Here is a 26397-nt window from a genome sequence, read left to right as displayed (position 1 = left end):
ATTAGACAGTGGAACTATGGATTAATATGCATATACAACAACAATACTGAACAATTACCATTGTCCAAGAGCTTCCAGACATCTCATATAACCAAGTTTATTCTCAACCATTTTATCATGCAATTTTTCAGTCTCTGCCTGACTCATCTCAACGACGGGAGTCTGAACAACTGATATGTTGTACGAATATGCTTGCTTCGCCTCTTCCCATTTATGTAATCTTTCATACCATGTAACATCCATACCAATCTCACCTTGTATTTTCTGACAATGAAAATAAATCAAAATAAGACTATTAGTAAAAAAAAATTCAAACAAATTTTATATCAGTCACAGTGTATTCTATAAAACTGACCTATCCTGGTTTTAAAATGAGCAGCATGCAAAAACTAAAAAAAAACATTACTTTGAGACTGAGAGACAACAGATATTTCCAGTGATGTCCAAAACGAACCGAATAGGCTACATTCCAAATTCATTATAGCAAATTTTTGAAAATAGGAATAATTTAATAATTTGTTACATAAACTTGCCACCAATTTCAAATGTATTTCATATTTCATATTCAAAAAATTTTTCTAAAAGTGTATTAGAAATAGTGAAATATTTGGTTTTGGCTATCCCTGTTTAAACAAATCTAAAAAATTATGCAGCCACATGTTATACTAACGAAAGTAACACATTAAGCCTTAGAGGGTAATTTTTTTTCTGCTGGTGGTAATCACCATAGACAAGACACTATAACACAAGTTACACAGTGTAATGAAGCAATTTTCACTACTGAAACGAAAATTTGAAAATGTGAAACGACTTTTGCAGCGAATTTAAACTTGAAAATATCAAATATGAGTAAGAGATTTATTTTAATATTTCTTACACTAGTGGCTTTGAAAGTGTAGGAAGTAGTTGTTGGAGATTGTTGATTCCCGGATACATTTTTCTCATGATATAACAAGACACCGTCAGCTGCATCTGCTTGACCAAGCTTGCTGTTTATACTGTGGAAAAGAGCTTGAGTTATGTTGGGTCTAATAGTACATCATACTTCTACTGCCAAATATCTGAAACAGGTTAAAACTACAAAAATAACTTTAATAACTGTCGGCCTGATACAACTTACAACAGTACCTTACGCAAGAGCGCTCCAGAAGTGTACGTACCGATATGGAGGTAACAAATTTTGTTCCCAACTTTACGTCAAGTTGTATAAAGGGACTGGAACCTATGGGCAGGGGGTATATTCACTTGACTAACACAGACAGTCCCCTAACTCGTAATAGAACTAAAAAAAGGAAAATCGGATTAAAATGATGGCCTAAATTAACCCAGGAGTACCCATGCAAGACTGTTATTTGGTTTTTAATCCTGGGAAATGTCACTAGAATAGGATAGGATTTTCCTATTTATCTCCTGTAGAGGAAAGCCGATTAGATGGCTTCATCGTATGACGAAGCCGGTTAACAGTCCATGTCCAACAATACTCTCGCACATAATTATACCCCACAGGCTTCAAACCAGCGGACCTGCTTGAAGTAATCAGGGGTGAGCTCAGCATGATGTGAGCTAAAGGTATCACATTATTTATATATTTCAATCTTTGTTAATGTAATGTGGTTCATTCATAAAATAGAATTAAACTTAAAAGACATATCTCCCAAATTAGTTATTTTTTAATTAAACAATAGAACATCATACAAAATATAATTTTCTAGTTGAGCACGAAGTGTACATGTTTCAAGCTGATATTTCATCCAAAATCTTGTGCTTTTTATTTGATGAATACAAATATTCTGCAAGAATTAACTTTAAACAACATGCATGAATTGAACAATGATAATTCAAACATACTACTGGACCTATCATACTCACTTGATGAGATCACCAATTGCAGCAGTGCCTGGATCCTTATGAAATTCTAATTCTTTATAATGCAGAGCTTTTGCAAATGCTCGACATTTTGTTGCTGTTTCGCCAAGCAGTTTAATCCCATTATCATCTCTCAAAGGTAAAGGACCCTAAAATTTAAAATATTATTCAAGTTAAAATGTAATTTTGGACTCTCAGATGCCTCATTCACTGACACTAACATAGTTGCTACTAAGAATAGGGCTTCAGGAAAGAGATAAGCATATAATACAAAGGTCTACACATCGGTTCAAGTGTAATAAAGCTTAGAGTGTGTGCAAACTTTAATACAGGAGGACAAGATAAAAATAACTGGGTGAAACCGCAGGCCGCACCTGTATTTAACATAGGCTATGTAGTAGGTGCAAGCCCAAAAATGTTGGTTATTGATCGTATGGCATGATTTGTTCACACAAGCTAGCTGTTAAGGCATAGTAAAGTCATAGGCACAGATATAGGTTTCGCAACGCAAAAGGATTAGAATTACTCGCAAATACCAAATTAAATTAATTGGAAAACACGTTTTGCGGGCCGCACATCATTCAAAATTGGCACTTCTCCGTTGGGCCGCATAAATTTTCCTTGGGGGCCACAGGTTGCACACCCCTACTTTAGAGCACAGATTTTTTATCAGTGGACAAGTGTAACAGAGGCGATCATGACAGAATGATAAAAGTGTTCCATTTTAAATTGAACAGCAAAATTTTGGGGTGAAATATCGGGCTTAATAAGACTATAAAAATTTAATAGCCTTCCATCTTTAGGTACTCAAAATTTGAAATTTGTTAGGTCCCGTTAGTTGCAGATAGTGGAGGACTGTGGGAATAATATACTCCATGCAAATCTGATATGTCAAATTATTAGAAAGCAATAATTGTACTGCCGGTGTCACAAGGACCAAAAGTCCAATGATATAAATTCTTAGGACAAGCCCATGTTTGTCACAAGTACCTTTTCAGTATGTTCCATAAACTCGGCGAGATTTAGGAGAGTGTGAGTAACTTCTGCTGGTACATCTGGAGCATGAAGTGCGGTTTCTATTGCAAGAACTAATTCATCTTGTTGCATTTCATTCAACTCAGACCAGCAAGATAAAAAGGCAGCATTGAACAGTGCACTACAAAGAATGATAAAACAATGTTCATAAAATGAATCAGCAATGTGAAAACAGTTTTTTGTGTTACAAATGGACAATCGGTATATAAATTTAATAATATTATATTAATTGCCATCAATAGGACACTAGTTAATCTGGTAATTATTTTGCAATTGTACAATCTCCTAAACTCAAGTTAGAGTTTATAAATCAGGCTTTTAAATGAAAAAATACAGAAAGTTGAGTGCTTTAATGCAGGGGTGTGCAATCTTTTAATATGGGTGGGCCAGATACAAAAAACTGGGCGAAACCACGAGCCGTACCTTTATTCAACATAGGCTCCCACGCAGTTACAGGGCATTGTAACGTCATGGTCATAGATAATAAATTGGACTCAGGTATAGGCTTCGCACCACAAAGGAATTGGGATTACTCGCACGTAACATATTAAACTAAAATAAAAACTCGATTCGCGGACCGCACACTATTCAAAATTAGCACTTCTCCGTGGGCCGCACAATTTTTCTTTATGGGCCACAGGTTGCACACCCCTGCTTTAATGAATGATAACTGCATAACATCATTCCATAGTTAGAATATGTTTATTCCGCATGATTTGTGTAAAAAAAATAAAAACAAAAGTCGATAAAACTCAAAAAAAAAAATAAAATTCTGTACCGTGCAAGAGGAGCATATGAGTTAGCGAGAGCTCCGCATGCTTTTAATGCAGATGACGGAGATTCTTTTAATAATTCAACACTCAGACGACGTAACCATTCTAACCAATCATCTTTTGAAACTCGACGAACTATTTTCCACGCCTGAAGCATTAAAATGTAAAGTTTATTTAATTAAAAAGGATGCATTGATTAGAAGGAATAAAAATTTTGAAAAATAAACTTATTTGTATATCATAACAAAAATAATTCTGATTCTAATTCCAATTTTTCACACTTTTCCAAAATAAAGAAATCAGAAAGTCTTACAATACACAAACATCTAATTTTTATAAAAATAACTACCTTTTGTAAATTTTGAGTGCTGACATGAACTTTTTTTGTGACACTGACTTCAGCAACACCACTCAATGAAGAGTTTTCTTGAGACTTGGGATGACCAGTCCATAAAAATATTCCACTGTCCAGTTCATCTTGAGCCTGTGACCAACATAAGATGTAAAAGAAAAAAATTAGTCATAAATCAGAATATATCAACGAAGTAAATGGAAAAAAATACTACGATGTAACTGAACTTACAAGCATCACTTTCGACACCATCTTATCATATTCCGAATGAAGAATTTTGTGTTTTTCAATCAAATTATTGATCATCGGTACAAACACAGCAAATCTAAACAAAGGTAAGTGTTTTACATTATTTCTTTTTAAACCTGTTACTATATGTTATCGCATTCACAATAGTACTAAACTTTATAAACAGGGCTGGAATGTATTTTTTCTGCTAAAAATATAATTATGTTATTGGCAAAAATTGTTCAGCTTTGCTAAAATAGTGTTTCTCAACCTAAGGGTCACAACCCATAACTGGGGTCACCTTTGTTTTTTTTTCAACAAAAAGCTAATCGTTGGTGAGTGCATTTTCTGGTAAAAACACCGCTTATTTGGTATATGGTATGTAAGTGTTGTTCAATAGTAATTGTAAATGGTGAGTATCACAGCATAAAAAATTGGAATTCCTATTTAATTTTGCGAACCATGAAATCATTACATGCCGTTTAGTATTTGAACATATCCTTGGGTCGCAAATTGTAATCTTTTACAAAACTCATTTTTCAGGATGTTCAGATCTTAAGCTGCGTTGTCATTATAGTTAGGTCTAATATTTTAAAGCATTAGGCCACCCACCACGCTCAAATTTACTTCACTTTACAGTGTATTTATCTCACTTGAGTGCGTAATCACAGAATAAAAAACACCATACTTGGTACCGAACTGACACACGAGGGCAGCAAGTGCATCCATTGAAGGAGGTCTGAGATCAGGTATCGAGCTGATGACACGAGAAATAGGTAGAACAAGCTGAGACATATGTTCTCTGAGATCAACACATTCCGACCATATTTGAATTGTTTCAATTGCAGCTCTGTAAATGAATAAATTTAATTTCACTATAAAAATCTTAATTCAGGTTTGTGCATCTTAAACTATACCCGAACTATAGGTGACTTGCAAAAAACATTTGAAACATATTCCAGAAAAAACATAACACTTGTGCAAATTCGTTAATGGACTCTTTTTCTCTCATAGCTCCATACTGAGTTTTAAACCTACCACCCAGTAAGTCTATTATCTGTTAGTGGACCACTTCAAAAACTAATTGCCCATCCCCGGACTAAGATATGTTAGCAGGTTATGGAAATCGTATTCTGTAATGAAGTAAGAAATAGCTACATATTTATTATCTCTATTACAGGTAAATTCATTTGAATACTGCAGATTGGAGTGCCAACGCTTGTCTGGAGATCTTTTGAGTGATTACCATTCATAAAATATGATAAATAATAATTTCACTTATTAAAACTTAACGTCATACTCATATCTCACCTTCGTATATTGACGGGAGATTCTGCAGAATCCAGAAGTCGAATAACAGGGGGAAGGAATAAATGAATGAAAGTATCAAGGTTCGTGCTGAATACTTGAAGAGCATGAAGCATCTGAAAATATAAACGAGAATATCAGTCAGAGACCGAAGACTTATCGATAGAAAGTTAGGGGATCCCCCAAAACAGCGCTCTTACTCCATAATGACACTTTGTGTCCCATCACTAATTAATTAATAACTCGCTAATTATACGACATAATTCGCCCAAAATCAATAGGCTACTGGTCCGAGATATGATGAATGCACATGCAAAATCTGCAGCAGATCCAATCTCACTTTCGTGAGATATCGCGTGCATCTAACAGACAAACAGACAGATAAACAGACAAATACCTATCAAAATACTTACCGATTAAAATCGATAAGAAATAAAATTAAGGCTTTGAGCAAACTCCTGAATGCTATTAAATCTACTAACGCTACTTTATGTGGATCTGAGTGAGATATAAAATAGAGTTATATTTTACATTATTCATGTCTTTTGTTGAAACAAATTGATTATTTGGCAAACCACAGCAAACCCTCATCTGGTTATCATTTCATGTGGGGTATGGGAATAGTTAACTAGTAATTTGTTTCAGTGCATGGACTTGATGGTGGAGGAAGCTGTAATCAGCCAGTCGTTCAATAAACTATCTAAAAACAGTGAGGAGTCATCCTCTCACTCATAATTATTTCTCACCTAAGCATGATCTAACTCTAAGCATGATGCACCAACCGGCAAGCTGTGAAATATGTCATTTTCACAATTAAAACTTGATTTAAACAAGAAGGTAAGATATGAGTTGACATATCTTAATAACTCAATATTTGAAATCAAAACTACATGAAATATTATGAATGTCTCTACAGAAGAATAAATCAAATAAGTAAATCTGATTAATATAATATCCAACTGCAAAAAATATTTACAAAATGTATATCAGAAACAAATATATCGAAATAACTTGAATTTTCCGTTCATTTGAAATTTCAGATGTTAACAGAAAATGTTAGCGAAAACCAATCACAAGCTACTAAAAAAGTCCACTTCGAAAATAAGTCTTAAAGCCATTGGCATTTTGAAAGAGAATAAAAAAGACTGAGATACTGAGATATTCATTTCCTCAAAACTATTAAAATTGTTGAATAATTAAAAAATGCATTACCTTTAAAGTAACACTCTTTCCAAGACTATCATCATGAATAAATACTTTTAATGCATGAGGAACAACTTGTGGCAAATATATTTTAAAATCAGCAGCGAGAGCAGAAGCTATTTGTTCCGTCAGCAAAATTAATGTTCCTTGCATCGAACTTCCAACTGTCCAATACTCCTAAAATATAAAGTGAAAAGTTATGCAGGGTGACTAAAAAACAGAACCTATAAATTACTTCCACAAAAAGAAAAGTAAATTTATTTATCACTTGGATTTCTGTTTGTGTTTGATAGTATCCAAAGTTTCAGTAATCTATGTCGCTTTGCAATTTCAATTTATGTTCCTCTTGAACATGTTCCAAATGACCATAGATTTTTCGGTACTCCCGTAGTGTGTTTATCAGGTTAGGGTTAGGCCATAATTTATTCCAATTTTCCTTATTTTGGTTGTATTACGAGTTTGGGGACTGTCTGTGTTAGCTAAGTGAATATACCCCCCATTCATAGGTTTCAGTCACTTTACACAACTCAATGTAAAGTAGCCAAACAACATTAGTTACCTCCATATTGGTACACACTTCTGGAGCACCGATTTTTTTTAGGTATTAGTTATATCAACAGAATTTGGATCACAACGGATGTCATTATTTCCGGAATCCGGATAATTCAAACTTGAATTTGTCTGCGAAACTTAAAAAGATAATTCAAGAAGATCAAATTATCAGTAATGTAATTCCCGATTCTATTTAATTATTTCATTATTTTTATTAAACAATTTATATTATTAAAAAAACACTGATGAAAAAACCTAATGACATTAAACCTTGATGTCATTACCTTGATGACATCAAAAATTTCATCCATAAAATTTCGAACATGTTGTTTAACAGTGAAGACAATGATTCCTAGATTCTTGAAGAGAAACTGAGAAGAGAAAACAAATTGGCAATTACATGAAATGTTTTCAAACATTAAATTGCAACGGGCAGTCTGATAAAGCTACAATCCCGCTTTTAATTGACCAGAAAAAAAACATTAAAGAGCTCAAAAGTATCCAGATTTCTACCTACCTGGTTAAAAAATTTGAATTAAATATGGAATAGCGAAATTTTGTCCATGAAACTGCCAAAGCTTTTAAGTTTGAAATTTTGACCCAGATTCTAAGGAAATTTAAAAAATGAATATGGCTTCTGCATATACACTAACAAAAAGCACCAAACTGTGACGACACTCCTGGCAGTGGGAAATTTAATACCTGCTTAGTGCTTACCCACTTTGTTCAACTTTGCCTTTTTGAAGTATAGTATGAATGAATACTAATCTTAATTCTAATTGAGTAGTCAAGCTATTGTGACTAGAATTTTCAAGATTGACTTCCGTCACTATCGCTTAAAGATATTTAAATACTCTTGAATACAAACCTCTCTTATATTGGGATCACATGATCGTATCGTAGCCAAGTATGTTGGGATAATTTGTGGAAGATATGAAACACACTTCACTCCAAGAGATTTGAACATGTAGTCAATTGCCTGAATATAATTCAAAAATAAAATGACAAAAAAAATGGAAATAAGTAGGATGCAAGTCAAAGTAATAAACTCTGGCAATGTAGATATCGAATATTGCAAATTCCCATTTTATATTTAATGAATTCCTTTCTGAAAATATTCATATATCATTGTTTAGTTCCCCAGTTCTCAACCAGTGGGCCGTGGCTCACTGCTGGGCCACAGAAACATTTTCACATGGGCCCCAAAACTATTGAAAAATACAAGTGAGTTATTCATAAATTTAGTTCGACTTGTGACATGGATAAATTTTGATTGCAGTAACAATAAACGACGCTACTGTTGTTTGCTGCAGAATGGTAATTTTCATTCTAATTATTAAAGTATAAGTGTCCATATTGGGGGGAAAGTTATTTGTTTTTCTTGTAGTTTTACCCTGACATGGAGAAGTCAATGGGCAACAGAATTTTTGTGCATTAAAAATGGGCCATGAAAGAAAAAAGTTTGAGAACCACTTAGTTTGTACCTGTATGACATCCATATGATGCGTCGAAAGTAGTGGATCTTTCAACACTCTCATTAATGTTGTGACGGCAACAGCAAGATAAAATTCTTCAGATGAAGTTCCAAGTGTAATCAACATCTCACTAGTACCACCATCTATGATAATGAATTGTATCGAGAGACATGTTGATACAAGAGACTAATTGATTTTAGAATGTCTGAATCATTTTCAATGAAATATTTCACGCTAGTTTTTATGTGGATTTACGTGGACAAGATTGAGAGTACTTCAGATCGAATAAATGACTCTCTAAATGACTACTGAGACACTAACAACAGCTTCACAACAGCGAAACTGGCAAAAATTTCTATGACCATCGTTAAGCATGTCTTTGATAGAGTGTATATGTACACATTACATCACTAATAACTTCGGGAAGGTCTTCCTACTAGAATACAGTAGATGTCACTATGGAGCTGTTTCAAGACACCACATATCTCGAACTATAGATAACTTAGTTGACTGTAGGTGATGGTATTTTTTTAAATTGTTTGTTTAAGACTTTACATTTAATTAAGCAATCTTTTTTTTTCCTTGTTATGGGGCGTTCAATACTGAACTGGTAAGTACACAGCAAGTGACACAACCGCAGTAGATTTTTCTCATCATTAGATACCATTTTAAGATAATTTAGTAAGGTCTCAAAGGAATATCTTTGTAGAAGATAATTCCTTAAAACAGAATACGAATAAACTTCTTGTGCAGACAGTAATGAATGAGGAACATAAGCTTATCTGATAGAATGATTGAAGATAACATGATAAGTACTTTAAAATATGATACCTTGTTCTATGTCCTTATGTTCAGGCATTGTTACGACATCCGTTTCAGTCAGATTTATTTCACCCTGATTGACTTTATGTTTGAAAGGATCCAATGCTCCAATCAGACCAAGTACTTTGATAACCTGTGAAATTTTTATTTATGTTATGATCAAATTTAGTACATTTTTTAGAATTACTCAGACGGTAACTTTCCGTGAAGGAGGAAGTATAAAATCGGAACTTTTAGAACTAAAAAACTACATCATGGGAATTTGAAATACCAAGTATTTAAGTATTTACACACACACCAATAAAAAATTAAACTAAAATAGCTCATATGCATATGCTACAAACCTCCTTGCGAAAAGTTAATGATTGTTCAGTTTTTAAAAACGTTAGCAAAATATCAAGTAACTTTGGATATTTTTGATACGGATCAACAACATATCCTGTGCTTTGAACCAGTTTTCCAAGTGTAACAAGAGCGACCTAGATAGGATGATAAATATAATATAACTGAAAATTTTAGCAAAAACTATATTAAATAAACATAAAAAATGCACATAGCAGTAAGTAATGTGAGCATTAAGAAAAATCTTTCATGATATAAATAAAACTAGTTGAATAGGAGGTGAGCTAGATACAAATGATTATTGCTTTCTTATACAAGAAATTTCCCAAAGCAAAAAGTGGAAATTTAGCTGTCCAGAAATACTGTTAGATGCAAGTTATAAGCCTCTATCGTAATGCTACGGCGTATTTAGATAATACTTTAAACAATGATATTTAACAGATGCAGATTTCGAATATTTCATGAACTATATAAATTAAACTTATATAATAAAACAAATATAAAGGTAATTTAGTTCCATATAATTGTTAATAAGCTCCACATAAATAAGCATATCACTAAAAGTGTAGAAATTCATTCTGATAAGCATACTTCTCTCTTTGCATAATTTGACAATGCTTGCAACATTTCTAATATAATTGGCATAAGTTGATCAATGACAGAATTGACTCCGATGTCAGATCCTCCAACTTCAGCAAAATCACCAACAGTCTGCATAACACCAACTATCACTGCAGAATTTGACTCATTAACTTTCAATTCTTCTATCAAAGCCTAAAAATTTAATAATGTTATCTGCTACAGAATGAGACAACTGCACGATAGTTAGTCAGTCAGACTGAGAAAACAAAATTAAAATTCAACACAAGACCTCGTATATAAATTATTACTGTTCACCAAAAAAATAAGTGATTTGAATTTAATCGAAGACTTGTGTTTGAAATAATAAGATAGTCAACACTAGTTAATAATAATAGTTATTAATTAAAACAGGCAATCAGATGTTCGGTGAAATTCACAGAGCAAAATTGAGACAAATATTTTCTATCTATATGTTTTGTGTACAGCAGCATTTCTCAAACTGTGTTCCGCGGAACACTGACGTTAACCATCGGCCTAATTTTTTAAGTCACAACTTCACAGCAAACTTTTGAAATTTACCATAAGATAAATTTTTTGGAAACAATTCCCCTCAACGGATTGTTGGCTTAAAACTGGAAGTGTCAAAAGATGTTGTGATAAAGCCGGTTTTTTGCAAGTTGATGCACAGTAAATTACAAGTAAATAACACATTTTTTGTTATTATCAATCTACCTTCTAATTTCTTAGTGTTCCGCGAGGCGAGATAAAAAGCGTAAGTGTTATAGGGCAAAAAAAGTTTGAGCGACGCTGGTCTACAGAAATAACCGTTCATCAATTAACAACCTACCTGCATAGTCGTGTGAACGTAAGGTCGTATCAGTAATGGAGCAGTACAAGCGAGATGACCAAGTAATCTTGATGACTGGAGTTTATTTCTTCCAACACCACTATGCTGAAGTTCGGATAATAGCTAAAAACAAAACAGCATTAAACACAAATTTTCCACTTTTACAAAGTAATACTAGTCTAATTCATCATAAATAAAGATTCCACTCCTAATATTTTAGTAAAAACTTCCAAACAAATTTTGAAATAGAATCTCAGAAAACCTTTACATCTAGAAATTTTCAAGCAGGATCAATCTCTTATTCAGAGGTTTTAAATAAGAGAAACAATAAAATAAGTAATTACTTCAATTAAGGTTTTCCTCAAAAATGGCATGACATATGCTGGATTATGTTCGGCCAATCTTCCAATAGTTCGTACCGCTGCTTCTCGAACTTCAAACACCTCGTCATGATTAGCAATGAATAGAGTGGAGAGATTCTCAGGCTGAACACAGACAAAAATCAAATTATGTCAATTCAGGTAGCAAAGAATTTGGATGTATAACAGTGTAACTATATACCAAATGTAAAAGCTTGTCAGGATCCAATGCATTTCAAACTTTGTCATAGGAAATAGTATATCATCATTTTATACACAGACTGTGATTAACACTGCAATCTACAAACCAATACACTGCAATAAGATGCATTAGTATATTGTTTAGCATATACAAAGTATTTTGAGATCATACTTTTCGTAGATGGAAAAGTGACATAGCCATATAACCAACATAACTTGACAAAAATGTCAGAAGGTACAAGGAAGAGTAAAGCTTAAGTGATTAAAAATGATTATGTAGTTATGTCAATCAAAAGAAATACCTGTGCCAAATAACAATCAAATCTATCATTCAATAGATAGAGAACATCACATCTCACATCAGAATCTAAAAATATTTAGAATAAGAATCAAATAAAAATACTCATTAGTAAAAAAAAACATTGATCATTTGAGATAAATACCTTTATCTGTGATAGCAAGATTCAACACATCTTCGAGCACTTTTGCTATTCCAGGCAGTAGGTTGGGATAAAGCTGTGAGAGAAATATTGAAATGTGATAGTTGACTAAAATACTTTTATCAAAATGGAAAAATTACCCTATTTTACAAATAAAATTTTATTGCTGTTATTAATAAAAGAAACAAAATCTAACAAAATTTAAAACATGAATTTATGGTAAAGAAACTAGCCTTTTTATGTAATGCCTTTATGATTATGCTGTAATAATGCTTCAACTTGGAATATAGTCAAATTCAAACAAATATCGGCAATCCAGAAGTGCGTGTACCAAATACCAATATGGAGGTAACTAATTTTGTTCGCCAATTTTACATCAAGTTGTGTAAAGAGACTGAAATCTATGGGTATGTATATCCACATGGCTAATACAGACAGTCCCTGAATACGTAACAGAACTAAAATAAGGAAAATTGGAATAAAATTATGGCCTAACCCTAACCCGTTACACACACTACGGTACCCACTTATCTAATTTATGCAAATTAATCCTCAATAAAAAAAATAGTCTACCCTGATGTTATTAGCTGTAGTAACATGCGGTGGTATATATGGACGTAACAAAGTTGTCGTGGTGATAACAGCTTCTGTTCTGACTTCAATATCATCATGGCGCAGAAATTTTGAAGATGAACATTCTTTCGCAAATTGCATGATCAGATGTGAAGGCGTTCTTTCCCAAATGTTTTGATTATTGCTTAAATCACTGAAGCGGAACATTGCCAGGGTACGAAGAGCAAGCACAAGATTAGATGAATCTGTTGGATCAACAGTATTCGGCAAAACTGAAAAAGGGGAATATGATCAAATTATTTTCCCACATATACAAGTCTATATCATGGACACTGTGGCCTAATGGTTGAAGCATAAGACTAACTATGATGACATATCAGGTTGAAAGTCCACGCCCACCACCTTAACCAGGGTGTAATAAATTGGGTAGGCCAGTGGTTGGCCTAAACTTTCGTAGAATCTCTCGACGATGGATATGATTAAATACTAAACGGCATGTAGTACCTACTATTATGATCGCAAAATTAAATGACTAATATAGGACAATAATGTTCATATAACATAATTTCCGCAAAAATTGGCATAAAAAAATTACTTCCAGTTTTGGGTCGCGACACATAGGTTGGGAAACACTGGGGTAGGCAATGCCAAAAAGCCTTCCAAGACTATACTTACGTATCAATGACTTTTTTGTGCAATGCCTTGTTCCAAGCAAAAGTCATATAAATATGTCATATAAAAAGAAGGCATTAAAAGATTAACTAAAAACTGGTTCTACTCAAAATACAGACTTCTGATGAAAACAATACTATAATGAACATCATAGCATAGTAATGATACAAATATTCAAACCTATCGATGTCGAGTTCATTTCTTTTCCATTAGGTAGCTTTCCTGGTTGATTCAACAAAACTAATGACAATATATTGATCACTCCCTCACGAATTCTTTTTTTCAATATTGGTATCTTTGTACTGAGATCGTGCAGAGCAACCATGAGAGCAGAGCTGAATCAAAGACCCCATATTAATCACAAGGATATCAAAAATAATTGTAGAATTTTTGTCTAGATGAGTATTGAAGTCACTATAACTAATTAGAATTATCAAAGTGATAGGATTGTTTTCGGCTACCGTACTAAACTGAAACTATTAGACCTGCAAACTGACTGCTGAGTTCCTTGATATATACACAAGGAAGACACATATTATTAGTGATTGGGCATTGTTAAGGAAGTCACCAAGGAAGTAGATTCTTGGGAATACATCTAGATGGATAGGAAAAATAGTAATATTTACTTGAGTCCAACTGTGAGCATAGGTTGAAGTAAATGTTGTTCAATATGAGATGTGATGGAGTCGGGATCAGCTTCTGCAAGCATTGATATACAACTGAACACTGCAGGTTCAAGAACAAAATTTCTCTGCTTCCTATAGAAATGAATGAACAAAAAATTTGTAGCAACAGGACTCATTCACTTTAATTGATCAAATTTTGATGTTCTTAGTAAGTTTTAAAGACTGAATAATTCCATACTTTTCAAAGCTCAACAAATATCTGCATCATTAGTGACGTGGTGTATGTCAGAGTACACACCTCAAATACTAGGAGAAAAAGGAACATTGTTCAGTAGTAATTTTGAACAAAATTATACTTAACCTCTAAAATTGTACACCACTGAATGAGCAGATAATCATAACATTAGGCCAGTGGTTCCCAAACCACGTCCCGGTAAAGATTTAATATGGCCCGCTGAACTTGAGTGAAATAGCATAACACTTTGTTTTCCCTTTATCGCTCTAGATACCGCCAAATTGTTTTTTTGTGTACTAAATCTCAAATCAACCCTGAAGCCTATTTTAAAGCCCTATCCCCCAACACCCCTAAAACCTGCGAATAAAACTGCCATATAAAATCAGTACTCTGAAATTCTCATATACAATTGAGAAGCAAATCTAAACATACTTTGCAGGTATATCTTTGTTTGGAAGACAAGTTTTTATATATTCCAGAATCTTTGACATATAAACAGCAATATTCTTTTTTACAGAGAGTCCGATTAATCCAACTGCATAAAATCCGGATGATCTGTCACGATCTTTCTTCAAGCAAGAGAGCACAAATGCCATAGCGTCATCGAGAAAATGTCCAGAGAAACTTTCTGGATTAGAAGCAGCAAGTCGAGGTAAGAGTGATAACAACGATTGTTGAACAAGTTGATTGCGAGATGTCCTACAAGCCAATACCTCGCTGCAAATCTAAAAAAGTGAGTTGTGATGAAGTGATTCTTATTGTTTGTTATAGTTTGTTTAACAGGGTGGGAGGGGGCAGAGCTGGAGCCTGAGATACCAGAAATTTCACCGGCTCGAGTTCCTAACCATATATTTATTTTTCAAATTCAAAATTTCCAACTGCTAATAATAAAATCTATCTTTTACAGATTTTTCAAATTTCATTCATTCTCAATATGCAGTCTATAATTATAAATGTTTTGATAACACAATGCATTTATTTGCTCAGTGTGCAACACCTTATGGCCTCCTATAAGACTGGAAACATATTTTAAATTTAGAAAAAAAAACAATGTAAATTTTTCTTCTAATAAGAACAAAAACTTACTTTGATGTAGTGATCTTGAACTTGTTGAATGCAATGAAGACTCTCCATAATATTTTGAGAATCTGATATTCCAATTTTACTGGCACTAGAAGAAAGCAGATTGCCCAGTGATCTAACAGCACAGTAAGTTCCAGCAGCATCTGCGAGTCTTATAACACTTTGTGACCCTAAATTCAAAATCATCAGTTTATTTATCAGTCAAATTTATTTACAATATTTGTGAACATTTTGCATTGGTGATCAATTAAAAAACATGAATATGATAACCCCTATTTTTCAAAAATTGAGCAGGAATTATTTATTGAAATTTCCTGTCTTCATTCAGTGTTCAAAAAGTCATGAATATCATATATGATATTACTGAGAAATGGCTCGGCGGTGTGGTGCATCGTGCTAAGCGTTAAGAATACACTCGCCACCGCATCTCTGATTACCCTTCACGGGTTCGCAGGTTCGAATCCCATGCGGGAATGATCATGTGCGAGAGGATTGCTGGACTCCTCGCCGCCGTAGGGTGGTTCAAGTAACCGCTGGTCGGTTACGGCTTCCTCCACCATCAAGTCCATGCTTCCGAAAACAAAATAATTGGCTAATTAATCCCATACCCGACCTGGACAGGTAACCAGACGAGAGGCTGTGGTTCGCCATATGATTAAGCCATCTTATCGACTTTCCTCTCCCCCGGGATAAATATGTAAATCCTATCCTATCCTATAACACAACAACAACATATCATTTCATTTGGTATCCTATCTAATTTGAATATAATCTGTTGCAGAGTAGAGCAATATAGTAGCGGCTTTGAACTGGTAACTTGAAACTCAGAGAGTTTTAGAGAAAACAACTTTGTTTCAGGAAGCAATTTTTCATTCAATCATAGTTGCCGAAACGGTGGCCTAGTGGTTAATGTGTTAGACGTGACTATGATGGCATCGGTAAAATTGCGGGTTCAAATCCCACAACCTCATCCAGGGTGTAGTAAATTGGGTAAGCATTAAAAAAACGGAAAGATTTCTAATCTTCCAAACTATAGCAGCTCCTTACCTGGATGCTAGCATTGTTCAGAGTTAAAAGTGGATAAATATGTTGTAAAAAATGTGTTTAATCGAAATTACCTGAGGTAGGTTTGTAAGATGAGAGCAAAAGCGATGAAGCTGAAGCAGAATTGGATGATGAACGACCAGATGCAGCTGATCGTAGTGCAGACTGAAAATATAAAGTATATATACATATATATATCAAACAAAAAATGAAAATAAAAATAGAATTTCATAAATTATAGAAGCTAAATTATAGAAGTAAATTATAGTCTCATGCTTGAGTACTTTATAGCGTTGAAAGCTAATTAAAATTGACACTTTTGAAATTGATTTAATAGGACCCCACTATTTAATGATTTATGCTGAGCTAGAAAGCAAACCTTTCCAGATTTTCTTGGTTGATCTTGAATTATATTGACTCTGTCCATCGCTTCTTCCAGCATTATTTGACCTGATCAAAGTAAAGAGCGTTCTCATTTTACAGAATCATTGCTATCAAATTGAAATTAAACTCTCCAATAAAACTGTTTTAAAAGATAGCTCGCTGGTGTGGTGCATCGTGCTGAGCGTTAGGAATACGCTGAAGGAATACACTGATGCTCGGATTGCGTGGGTTAATTATGATGTGCGAGAGGATTGATGGACTCCAATTCCATGCATCTGAAAGCAAATAACTGTCCATCGTATCATCTTTCCTTCCCCCTCCTCAAGAGATAAATATGTAAATCCTATTCTATAATGAGCTAGAATTTTTTTTTTCTCATAAATTTCGATTTATCGTATTTGCTCGTTTTGGAGCCCGGGCCAAAATTTCTTTAACCAAACTCACTAACCGGGCCCTTATTCCAACCGGCCCTTATTCAAGCACAGGCGCTTGTTATTTTTAAAGTAAAATTATACACAAAAATTACGGTATCTTTGAAGACAGTTATCTACCAGCGCTCAAAATTCAACAGCGTTGTGACAAAAGCGCTTCTTATCTCCTATTGTTCTCTACCACTGAAAAATCAGCTTTTACATCGGGCGAGTATTCAAGCACCGTCCCTTATGTATTTTTATGTTCTGTTCACACGGGCGGCTATTTAAACAGGCCCTTAATCAAGATCGGGCGGTAAAACGAGCATATACGGTATATTGTATTTTAGGTAAAATTGACATGATTTTTTGGACAGTACTTAGTTATTTTTCATTTTACTGCCAACTATGGCGGCTTGCAAAAAAAATCAAGCAAATAAGCATATACTTGTTCTTGTCCCAATTCTCAAAAGTTCATTTAATATAAGCAATGATGCATGGATTCTGTCATCTTTGCTTGAATTATTGCTTTTATCTTTATGTGAAGGTTCCTCAAATCCATTCATGGCTTCATCAAACGTTTGCTGAAAAGTAATAGCACGATCTTAATCAAAAATTTCCCTAAATATGCAAGACTGTGAATTTCTATAGCAGTATTCAAAATAGCAAAACGGAATATCTGAAAATTTAAAAATTGTTGAATTCAAGACATCTGAATTATATCTTTTAATATGTGCTTGAATATAATTCAAAATGATAAATACAAATACTTGTCCACCCAATTTCCTGAAAGTAACATTATGTCAATTTCTTAATTTAGCATTCGATTTATTAACCATAAAAATTCTTTACACTATGATGTATTGATGTTAGAAAAATACTTACTTTATACCAATAAGGCTTTTGCTGAGGATCTTTCGTTTCCCTATGCACAGTCAATTGTAATGCTGCGCGTAAGGCTGCCACAGCTCCTTCCCGTATTGATGGCTGAATATTGAATACATACAAAAAATATGTGATTGCTTGACAGATTACATATTTATATATCATTATTTCAAGAATATTGAATATGAATTATACACATTCGAAAGTTACAAGCAAATACCTTACCTTGGGATCACGAGCCACATTGAAAATATCATCAAAAAAAGGTTGAATCTGGAGATAAAAAATTGTCGGAGCATTGATCGCCAACTCTCGTAATATAAGAACCTGAAAAAAGATATTGATGTAAAATAACATCAAATGAACATTAACATGTATAAAGTGTTTGAATTAAATTAAAATCATAAAAACTGTGAAAAAGTTTGTTCCAGGGGCATCAGATCCGACACTATAAAATTTCACTCAATTTGTATATGAATAACTTTTTTTATACAATTTTATTCACTTATATCTAACGATATGTGAGAGATACTATTATTTGAAAGGGCCAGAATCCCAATTTCTCACACCCTGGGTAAGGTAGAGATGCGTAATCTGCAACATGAGTCCACATTTGAGTCTAATGCTTTACCCACTAGGCCAAAATTAATGTGAGAGAGAATTTTATAATATCAAACTATTTGGATATAAATATTTTTAATGAAAATCCAATACACAATTTCAGATAAACATGTTATAAGTTTAATATTCATGAATAACAATTGAATATGTTTGATATATAATTAGCTTACAAATTATAACAAACTTGTAACTCTAGAAATCACCCATATCTTTACATTTATAAATGCTTATAGTTATTCATATTAGTTTTGATTGCATTTTGATTGTTAATATAATATATAAATCTAAAGTGTGTTGATACCATTGAAAATCCCGGAATATGCAGTAAAATCAAGCCTTGCATTTATTTGTATTAATAAAACATGTGTACTGGAATACTTTTTATATATTTTAATTTTTACAAAAATCATTTTATATAAATTTGGAAATATGTCAGGACAAAACTCCTCGGGAATCCTATTAAAAAATCTGATTTTGGTCCTAATATTAATGACTTCATAATGACAGCAATTATTGGTCAAATTATATCGTCATTAATATCCAAAATCATATATAATATATATATTTCTTTAACTATGATGTTACGAACAGGAGATCAAAATTCAGAAGCGTCTCATAATCATCTCCATTCTAAGTTTAAATTCGCCCTCAGGCAAAATCGTAATATCTTGGTATTGCAACAATACGAAAAAGACTGCGGGTACTTACCATAATAAAGTATTGAGATATGATAAGTGTACTGAAAGTAGAGGAAGCTGAAGGATAGAGAGGCTGTTTAAATGACAGAAAGATATTGTGATGGATCTCAAATTTAAAGATATAAATTAAGGAGTGTGACCTGTTAGGTTTCATATCATCATAATTCTACAAATATACATTTTGACACAAATAGAAGAAGAAGATGTGAAGACAGTAAATTTTGGATAAAAATTATCTATTCTACTATTCAATATAATAGAGTTAGGCAATATTACTGGAGTGGAATAATTCAATGCACCAGGATACTAAATTTGAAAATTTAATTGAAAAATTTCCCAAGATTCAAAGCTTTGAATGACATGATAGACTAGCAACTTTGAAAGATTCAGTCCTGCCAGTATTTCCAATGACAGGACCCTAACACTATTGTGAATATTTGAATAAGCCACATTGAAATTTGAAACTGCAAGCTCCATAGTGATAATATCAGACACTCATTTATAATGACCAAAGAAAATACCCTGAGGCACAATAACTTCTTGTCTTCTTATATAGCTGTACCAATTCACAAACTGTAAATATATTATTCCAAGCTGATGAAGTAGACAAACAATGGTAAGACATAATGTAGAATTGTAGTATATAAACGCAGCAACTTGGTAACAATATAGATCATTATTTTAAAAAAGGTTAAAAAGAACTAAAAGAGTTTGAAAATGCAGATTATATAGACCAGGAGAGAACTCTTATTCAGTTCCTTTCTGCAAATAAAATATTTTGCTGTATAGTTTACCACAGGTATACATAGGCATAATTATTTTTAAACTATATATCATAGTTTATTTGTTACTTCACTTTTTCAGGTTAACAATGTAATTCAATATATAACGTGAGAATGGCTTCGGGAAGTCTTGTGCACTGGCAAAGATGGCTAGCAAAATTATCATTAGTCCTCGTAGCTATTCTTCTTTTTGAAGTATACAAGGATGTCTTTTCTGGTTACGCAAGGCAAGGGGTCGCTTGGGTTCAACAGACAAAAAATATATCACAACCCAAACCTCAGAAAGCAGAGAAAAATGATGCATATGCAGAAAAACTCAACACAATCATCCAAAACTTGGAATATCTACAAAAACAAGGTCAACTGACAAATGTTCAAATACCAGGCAAACGTAGAAGTCCAGAATATGCATTGGAAGGCAGAGCAGTTAAGCCAGCACATATATCAGGCAAGGATTACAGTCCAGTACCATGTGAATTGGGAATGCAACCATCGGTTGACTGGGGATATAAAATTGTTCCTAGATTTCAGCTGAATCCGAATAAATTCCTATATCCAATACTAAAGAATGAACCAATTGATCAAATGATTGGTTTGAGACAAGCTATTCTTCTTGCAATAAGATTGAACAGGTATGCATGTACATGTTAATCTGCTATATGAATTAAAATATTTTCTTTGCTATTAAGATGATCTGTAAATGACAGTGACAGCTGACAACGTCAAATATTAGAATACGACAGTTATTGGCAGATTTTACAATATTGGTCGACACTTGTTGACACACACATTGTCTTAAATACTATTCAATTTACAGTCTGTTGGCCAACTTTGATTAATATTAATTGAGAATTAATGAAAATACACATCTGATATACTAGTTGAATTGTAGTTGAATATGTTCTTTCATTAGTTCTTAAATTTCATAAAATAAAATACAGTAGGCTATAGATCAGAGTTTCTAAAACTGGGGTCTTGTCCCCTCACAATTGAAGACCTTCACAAGATATAATTTGTGATTACTAAATTAATTTGAAGTAAACTGACTGCGATTCTTCGACTGTAATGAATTTATTCTTTTACTTCCATTTCTTGGCTTGTTTATTAGGCTATTAAATACGGCTCAAGAGGCACAAGTTTTGACTGTCTTTGGAAAGGGGCGTATTGGATGAGAATGACTAGTATAGATCATAATTTTGCAATAAAATAGAGTCATTTTGAAACACTCAAAAAGAAACTATTTGTAAGGCAAAATTATATTATTGAACTATTCAGATTTCTGATGTATATACATGTTCCATAGAAACAAAGAAATCCTAAAGTTTATTTTTCATATAATTTATCACTTGTCTCAATTCTGCCTAGGACTCTGGCTATTCCATATTTTCATAATCACAATTATGGCGGAGTATCACAATACAACCCAAACCTTCCAGCATCATTGAAATTAAACATTGAAATACTCAGAAGATTTGTTTCTGTTATATCTGTGGATGAATTACAGAGAAAATGTGATGGAAAATTTGACGTGGCATTATTGACAGGTACATCATCAACTTTATATCATATAGTAAGGCTGTAATTATTAGGTTCTATTTTTCACCAATCCAATTTAGTCTGCTGGAACTCTCATAAAACTAGTTTAGAACCTAAACATCATATTTTGTTGCATATAAAGATGACGTATGGATTGTGTTTCGAGAAATAGTTGTTGAGGTGTATATCTTGGTATTTACCGGTATGTGACAAAAAATTCTGCTTTTGAACTACTGGACCAAGTGCTTTTATTATTAAATCTTAAAAACTGGGCCACTATTCAATTTTCCACTGACTGGGTTTAGTGAGTTCATGTCCAATGACTAACTCAAGAGATTTGTTTATTGATTGCTCTTACTTGTGACTATAAGTCTTTCGGAGTTGAATAAAGGTAAAAAATAAGAAGATTCAAAAAGACTCATTATTAAATGGTTAAGATTAGGTTTTTTGTGCATAGTATAGTATGACTAGCATGTTTTGGTTATTGGGCCACAAAAAAATACACGACAAACATTGTAATAACGAGAAATTACTGAAAATTCTAAATCAATTTGTCAATTGTCAATGAGATCTGTTTCAAATTTTTTTCGGTATGGACCAGTCTAAAATGGAATCAAAAAACTATTTCATGCATTATATGGTTTGTTTTATTGAATCCTATAAAATAATTTAGCTCTGATGTCCAAGATGTGAGTTTGGTTTAGTTTGGGTTGGAACGCCTATCTTTAGTATAGGATTACCAAATAATGAATTATAAAAGGTACAAGAAACAATAGTAAATCAGTTTTGACATTCCTGATAGTGCATTATTGAAAATAATGAGGAATCAGATTACAATCAAAGTCAAACTTCATGTCATGCACTGCCAAAGCAATCAAGGTGTCAATCAAAAGTACTTCTAAAATATATCATTTATATAAAAGGTCACACCGACGTCTCTCCTGGAGTGGCAACTCTGCTTAAAGCACAATCAGAAGTTCAAATGACAATGCTCAATACACTCAACACGTCTGTAGAGACAGATTTCAAGTATGTATTATTGAATATGTTATGAATTTTGATTGTCCAAGTGTAACTTGAGAACTGAGAAGCTCAAAAAAATGAGGCAAATCTTAAAAAACTGGTTACAGTACTAATGCTAATAATGCTATCTTATACATACAATTAATATTGGTCGAATCGTTGATTGCTTATTCACAACTTAATAGATATTTTAAAATACCGTGCCTCTGTTCAAACCAATTGTGAAACAAGGATAATATATCGTCACAAAAATACCTATATGTACTCAGGTTGGTTTCATCGTATGATATTGACCAGGCAAGGTAATAACAAATATTATAGAAGATTGTTGATATTACATAGCAGACACAAACAAGTTTTTACTTGAAACCATTTGAAATTTTTTCTTTTTTTCAGAGTAAAATTCAGCATTCCAACTTATCCGAAAGGTTTAAAGAAAGGAGATAGAATCAGCATCATACCTAGAGATTTGGCAGATACATATCCAAAGTATGCTTATAATGTTAACTTTATTCTATATTTTGGTATATTATTCAAGTACTCAAGAGATTAGCAGTCCAATAGTTAATAAAAAAAATATTTCTTTTTCAGAGAGACTGACAGATACAAGTGTGCAGTTCATCCATTTCCTCTATCATTATTTGATGTTCAGTTATTTCTTCGGAAAACATTGAAGTTACCAAATCATAAAATGAATATTTTCAAAATGAAGGTAAAACTTTATTATTTTGTAGCCGCCATATAAATTATAACCAATATAACTATTGGTCGTTATAAAAAGATCCAAGGTTGACTTCATATAATATACAGGGTGACTCAAAAAACTAAACTCATAAATTTCTTAATGGCTTTTATGAAAATGAAGTAAATTCACTTGGACCTCTGTTCGTGTATGATTGTAACTAAGTTTCAGTAATCTAAAACATTTTGCACAAAAGTCATGTTCTCTCTAGAGTCTAGAACAGGGGTTCCCAAACCATGGGTCGCGACCCCAAATTGGGTCGAAGTGATAAGTAGGTAGGGTCGCAAACAGGTCACAGGGGTCGCTGAGGTATGATAGAGGATGGATGTAAAAAACATCTAAGATTTGACAAACCATGTTAAATTTTGCAGTTTGTACCATGGCTTACTGTAAAACAGGCCCATTGGCATCGCTCTATGCTTATGCTATAGAAAATGTAGGTATTTATTGTGACATCACTGTTTGGTTTTAGCTTATTTTACTTAATACCACCACATGACCAAACTCAAAAGTCCAGTGAAAGAAGCTCTAAAGTTTCATAAAAAATATATATATTGACCAGGGGTCGCACTGGACACTTGAAAGTTGTCTTTGGGGTCGTCCTGGAAAAAGCTTGGGAACCCCTGGTCTAGAATATGTTCCAAACGACCTTGATTCTATGAAACTTTTGTATGAATCAAACTAACGAATAGATTGTGACAAAATTGGGCTTAAAAGTACGGTACTTTTAAATTTTTTGTGATTATTTAGGATGAAGTTGTATATTCAGCAATCTGGTACTATACTCAACCCCCTGCATTTGTGCATTCCCTTGCAACTGAGATAACGGAAGATTTAATGAATGCACAAGAAATAGGTGGAGGGATATACAATTATATGTGCCTGAACTACCACAAGCATTCAACAGGTAAGATGAATGAAAATGGAGATATCACAATAATGGGTACTCCCATAGTATGTGTACCAGGTTAGGGTTAGGGCATAATTTTATTCCTATTTTCCTTGTTTTAGTTCTATTACGAGTTCAAGGACTGTCTGTGTTAGCCAAGTGAATATACCCTTATAGCCCATAGCTTTCAGTCCCTTTACACTTGATGTAAAATAGGCAAACAAAAAGAGTTACCTACCTATTGGTACACATATTTCTGGAGCGCCTAATAATGAATATGGCTTTGAGTTCAAATACTGCATTTTCACAGATTTGGCTTTAACATTTTGAATATTCCAAAACAAAATTTTTACATCGTGCTCCACTATTCTGATATAAATATTTGGGAGATAAGCATATTCAATTTTGATGATGTTCTACGGCTTCTACCTTGATGACCAAATAATTTTTTTTATAACAAGATATCACTAGGTCTAATGCATATATATTTAAAATGTTTTATTAATATAATATACCAGTTGTTTATATCTAATAATAAGTTTTAATGTCAATGCCTGAAACAATAAAAATACCACGACAATGTCATCTATCCCAGCTAAAGGTTTATTCAATTTCAGGTAATGACGGAACCTCAGGAGATGATGTTGATATGAATACGCTACGAAATATCATCAATAAAATGTTGGAAAAAATTGCAAAGACCAAGAAATCCCTCAAACTAAGTGGGATATATATATCGTCACCCCTTTCAAAACAAGGACAAGCAAATGAATATAGATCAAACTTAAAAATATATGAATACAAAGAGGAAATCCCGGTATATTCGGGTGAAGATATAATAAAGGTGTGGAAAAAAAACTATTATCACGGAGAGCGTAATGCACCAGAAAGCATGTGTTCTCTGCTGGAAGATGACACTCAAGATGTGTTATCGTTAGTTGAAATGCAAATTTGTACAAATGCAGCAATATTTATTCGATCTATTGGATCATCATGGGCAGCTAATGTTCAAGTGAACAGAATAAAATCAGAATATTCTGAACTTGACGCGAGTATAAAAGGACTTATGGATGAATATCATAAATCCAAGACATGACCAAAATAAGAATTTCTTCAAACTGTATTTAATGATCAGTAATGTTGTTAATACATATGGTATGGTCTGATGGTCACTCTGAATAATGAAATATTCATAATTTGTGAGCTTTCATTGTTTTATGTTTCAACATTATAGAAATAAAATTGTCACACAAAGGTTTCAAACAATTTCCAATGCAATATCTTAATTAATTATATAACTAATTCAAAACATTGTTGTATGAAGAAGATATTATTTGGAGATATCAGATTGAACATATTTGATAACAAGACTGACATAAGTTTTAATGAAAGCAATCGCAGAAATTTCGATGAAGCATAGCTGACATTGCAGGATTTCTATGAACTATGATTTTCCTTTATTAATAAGAAATAAATCCATGTTTTCGGAAACAAGCGGAATGAGTCTGTTCCAGAACGCCCAAAATATATTAAAGTCATAGGGTTTACTTCCATACAAGATGCAACAGTTATGAAAACTCTAAATTGGGTCCTAAACAAAGTGCATTTTAGATACAACGATTTGAGTTTTCCACGCATGGTTTTGGGTTTTTAGCAATGTCATGACGCTGTTGCTTCTGAAACTGAAACCATGGTGAATATTAATGCAAGAGTTTGAATCGTGTTTCCAGTTTAATAAGTTGAGGACAAGGTATACCTAATCAAATTGATGGACAGATATGGAAGATATGAAGTTGATCTGACTTTTGT

The 26397-nt window shown here is 33.1% G+C and overlaps 2 protein-coding genes across 2 annotated transcripts in view; one reads left to right on the top strand and one right to left on the bottom strand.

Annotated features, from left to right (window-relative positions):
* Positions 1 to 26397, bottom strand: part of LOC120344265 (serine/threonine-protein kinase mTOR-like) — a 59565-nt gene that overhangs the window by 30595 nt on the left and 2573 nt on the right. Inside the window, exons 6-35 of the mRNA XM_039413391.2 lie at positions 18523 to 18624; positions 18298 to 18399; positions 17861 to 17996; positions 16998 to 17068; positions 16693 to 16783; positions 15578 to 15744; positions 14924 to 15216; positions 14257 to 14388; positions 13811 to 13965; positions 12959 to 13230; positions 12389 to 12461; positions 12248 to 12312; positions 11730 to 11870; positions 11386 to 11508; positions 10548 to 10730; positions 9959 to 10093; positions 9624 to 9747; positions 8802 to 8935; positions 8186 to 8296; positions 7602 to 7688; positions 6775 to 6942; positions 5566 to 5678; positions 4943 to 5104; positions 4258 to 4351; positions 4024 to 4158; positions 3680 to 3822; positions 2857 to 3022; positions 1870 to 2015; positions 878 to 998; positions 59 to 264 (exon numbers count right to left, since the gene is read on the bottom strand). Coding sequence (XP_039269325.2) covers positions 59 to 264; positions 878 to 998; positions 1870 to 2015; positions 2857 to 3022; positions 3680 to 3822; positions 4024 to 4158; positions 4258 to 4351; positions 4943 to 5104; positions 5566 to 5678; positions 6775 to 6942; positions 7602 to 7688; positions 8186 to 8296; positions 8802 to 8935; positions 9624 to 9747; positions 9959 to 10093; positions 10548 to 10730; positions 11386 to 11508; positions 11730 to 11870; positions 12248 to 12312; positions 12389 to 12461; positions 12959 to 13230; positions 13811 to 13965; positions 14257 to 14388; positions 14924 to 15216; positions 15578 to 15744; positions 16693 to 16783; positions 16998 to 17068; positions 17861 to 17996; positions 18298 to 18399; positions 18523 to 18624 — 4151 coding nt within the window. The remainder of the gene's footprint in view (positions 1 to 58; positions 265 to 877; positions 999 to 1869; positions 2016 to 2856; positions 3023 to 3679; positions 3823 to 4023; positions 4159 to 4257; positions 4352 to 4942; positions 5105 to 5565; positions 5679 to 6774; positions 6943 to 7601; positions 7689 to 8185; positions 8297 to 8801; positions 8936 to 9623; positions 9748 to 9958; positions 10094 to 10547; positions 10731 to 11385; positions 11509 to 11729; positions 11871 to 12247; positions 12313 to 12388; positions 12462 to 12958; positions 13231 to 13810; positions 13966 to 14256; positions 14389 to 14923; positions 15217 to 15577; positions 15745 to 16692; positions 16784 to 16997; positions 17069 to 17860; positions 17997 to 18297; positions 18400 to 18522; positions 18625 to 26397) is intronic.
* LOC120344269 (uncharacterized) lies at positions 20467 to 26110 on the top strand. The gene is made up of 7 exons (XM_039413397.2): positions 20467 to 21030; positions 21764 to 21942; positions 22858 to 22963; positions 23354 to 23446; positions 23549 to 23669; positions 24450 to 24606; positions 25206 to 26110. Exons 1-7 carry the CDS (start codon positions 20513 to 20515, stop codon positions 25682 to 25684), a joined length of 1653 nt encoding a protein of 550 aa, XP_039269331.2. The 5' UTR covers positions 20467 to 20512; the 3' UTR covers positions 25685 to 26110.

The sequence above is a fragment of the Styela clava genome, chromosome 5, assembly GCF_964204865.1.
Source record: "Styela clava chromosome 5, kaStyClav1.hap1.2, whole genome shotgun sequence".
In the NCBI taxonomy this organism is placed as follows: domain Eukaryota; kingdom Metazoa; phylum Chordata; class Ascidiacea; order Stolidobranchia; family Styelidae; genus Styela; species Styela clava.
This window is presented reverse-complemented; position numbering and strand designations above follow the sequence as displayed.

What these genes read in the sequence shown, in the direction of transcription:
- LOC120344269 (XM_039413397.2), top strand. Translation starts at nt 20,513, where the DNA reads ATGGCTTCGGGAAGTCTTGTGCACTGGCAAAGATGGCTAGCAAAATTA. An exon ending in TCTGTAGAGACAGATTTCAA is followed by an intron (nt 22,964 to 23,353) that starts GTATGTATTATT and finishes TCTTTTTTTCAG; the next exon opens with AGTAAAATTCAGCATTCCAA. An exon ending in CTACCACAAGCATTCAACAG is followed by an intron (nt 24,607 to 25,205) that starts GTAAGATGAATG and finishes ATTCAATTTCAG; the next exon opens with GTAATGACGGAACCTCAGGA.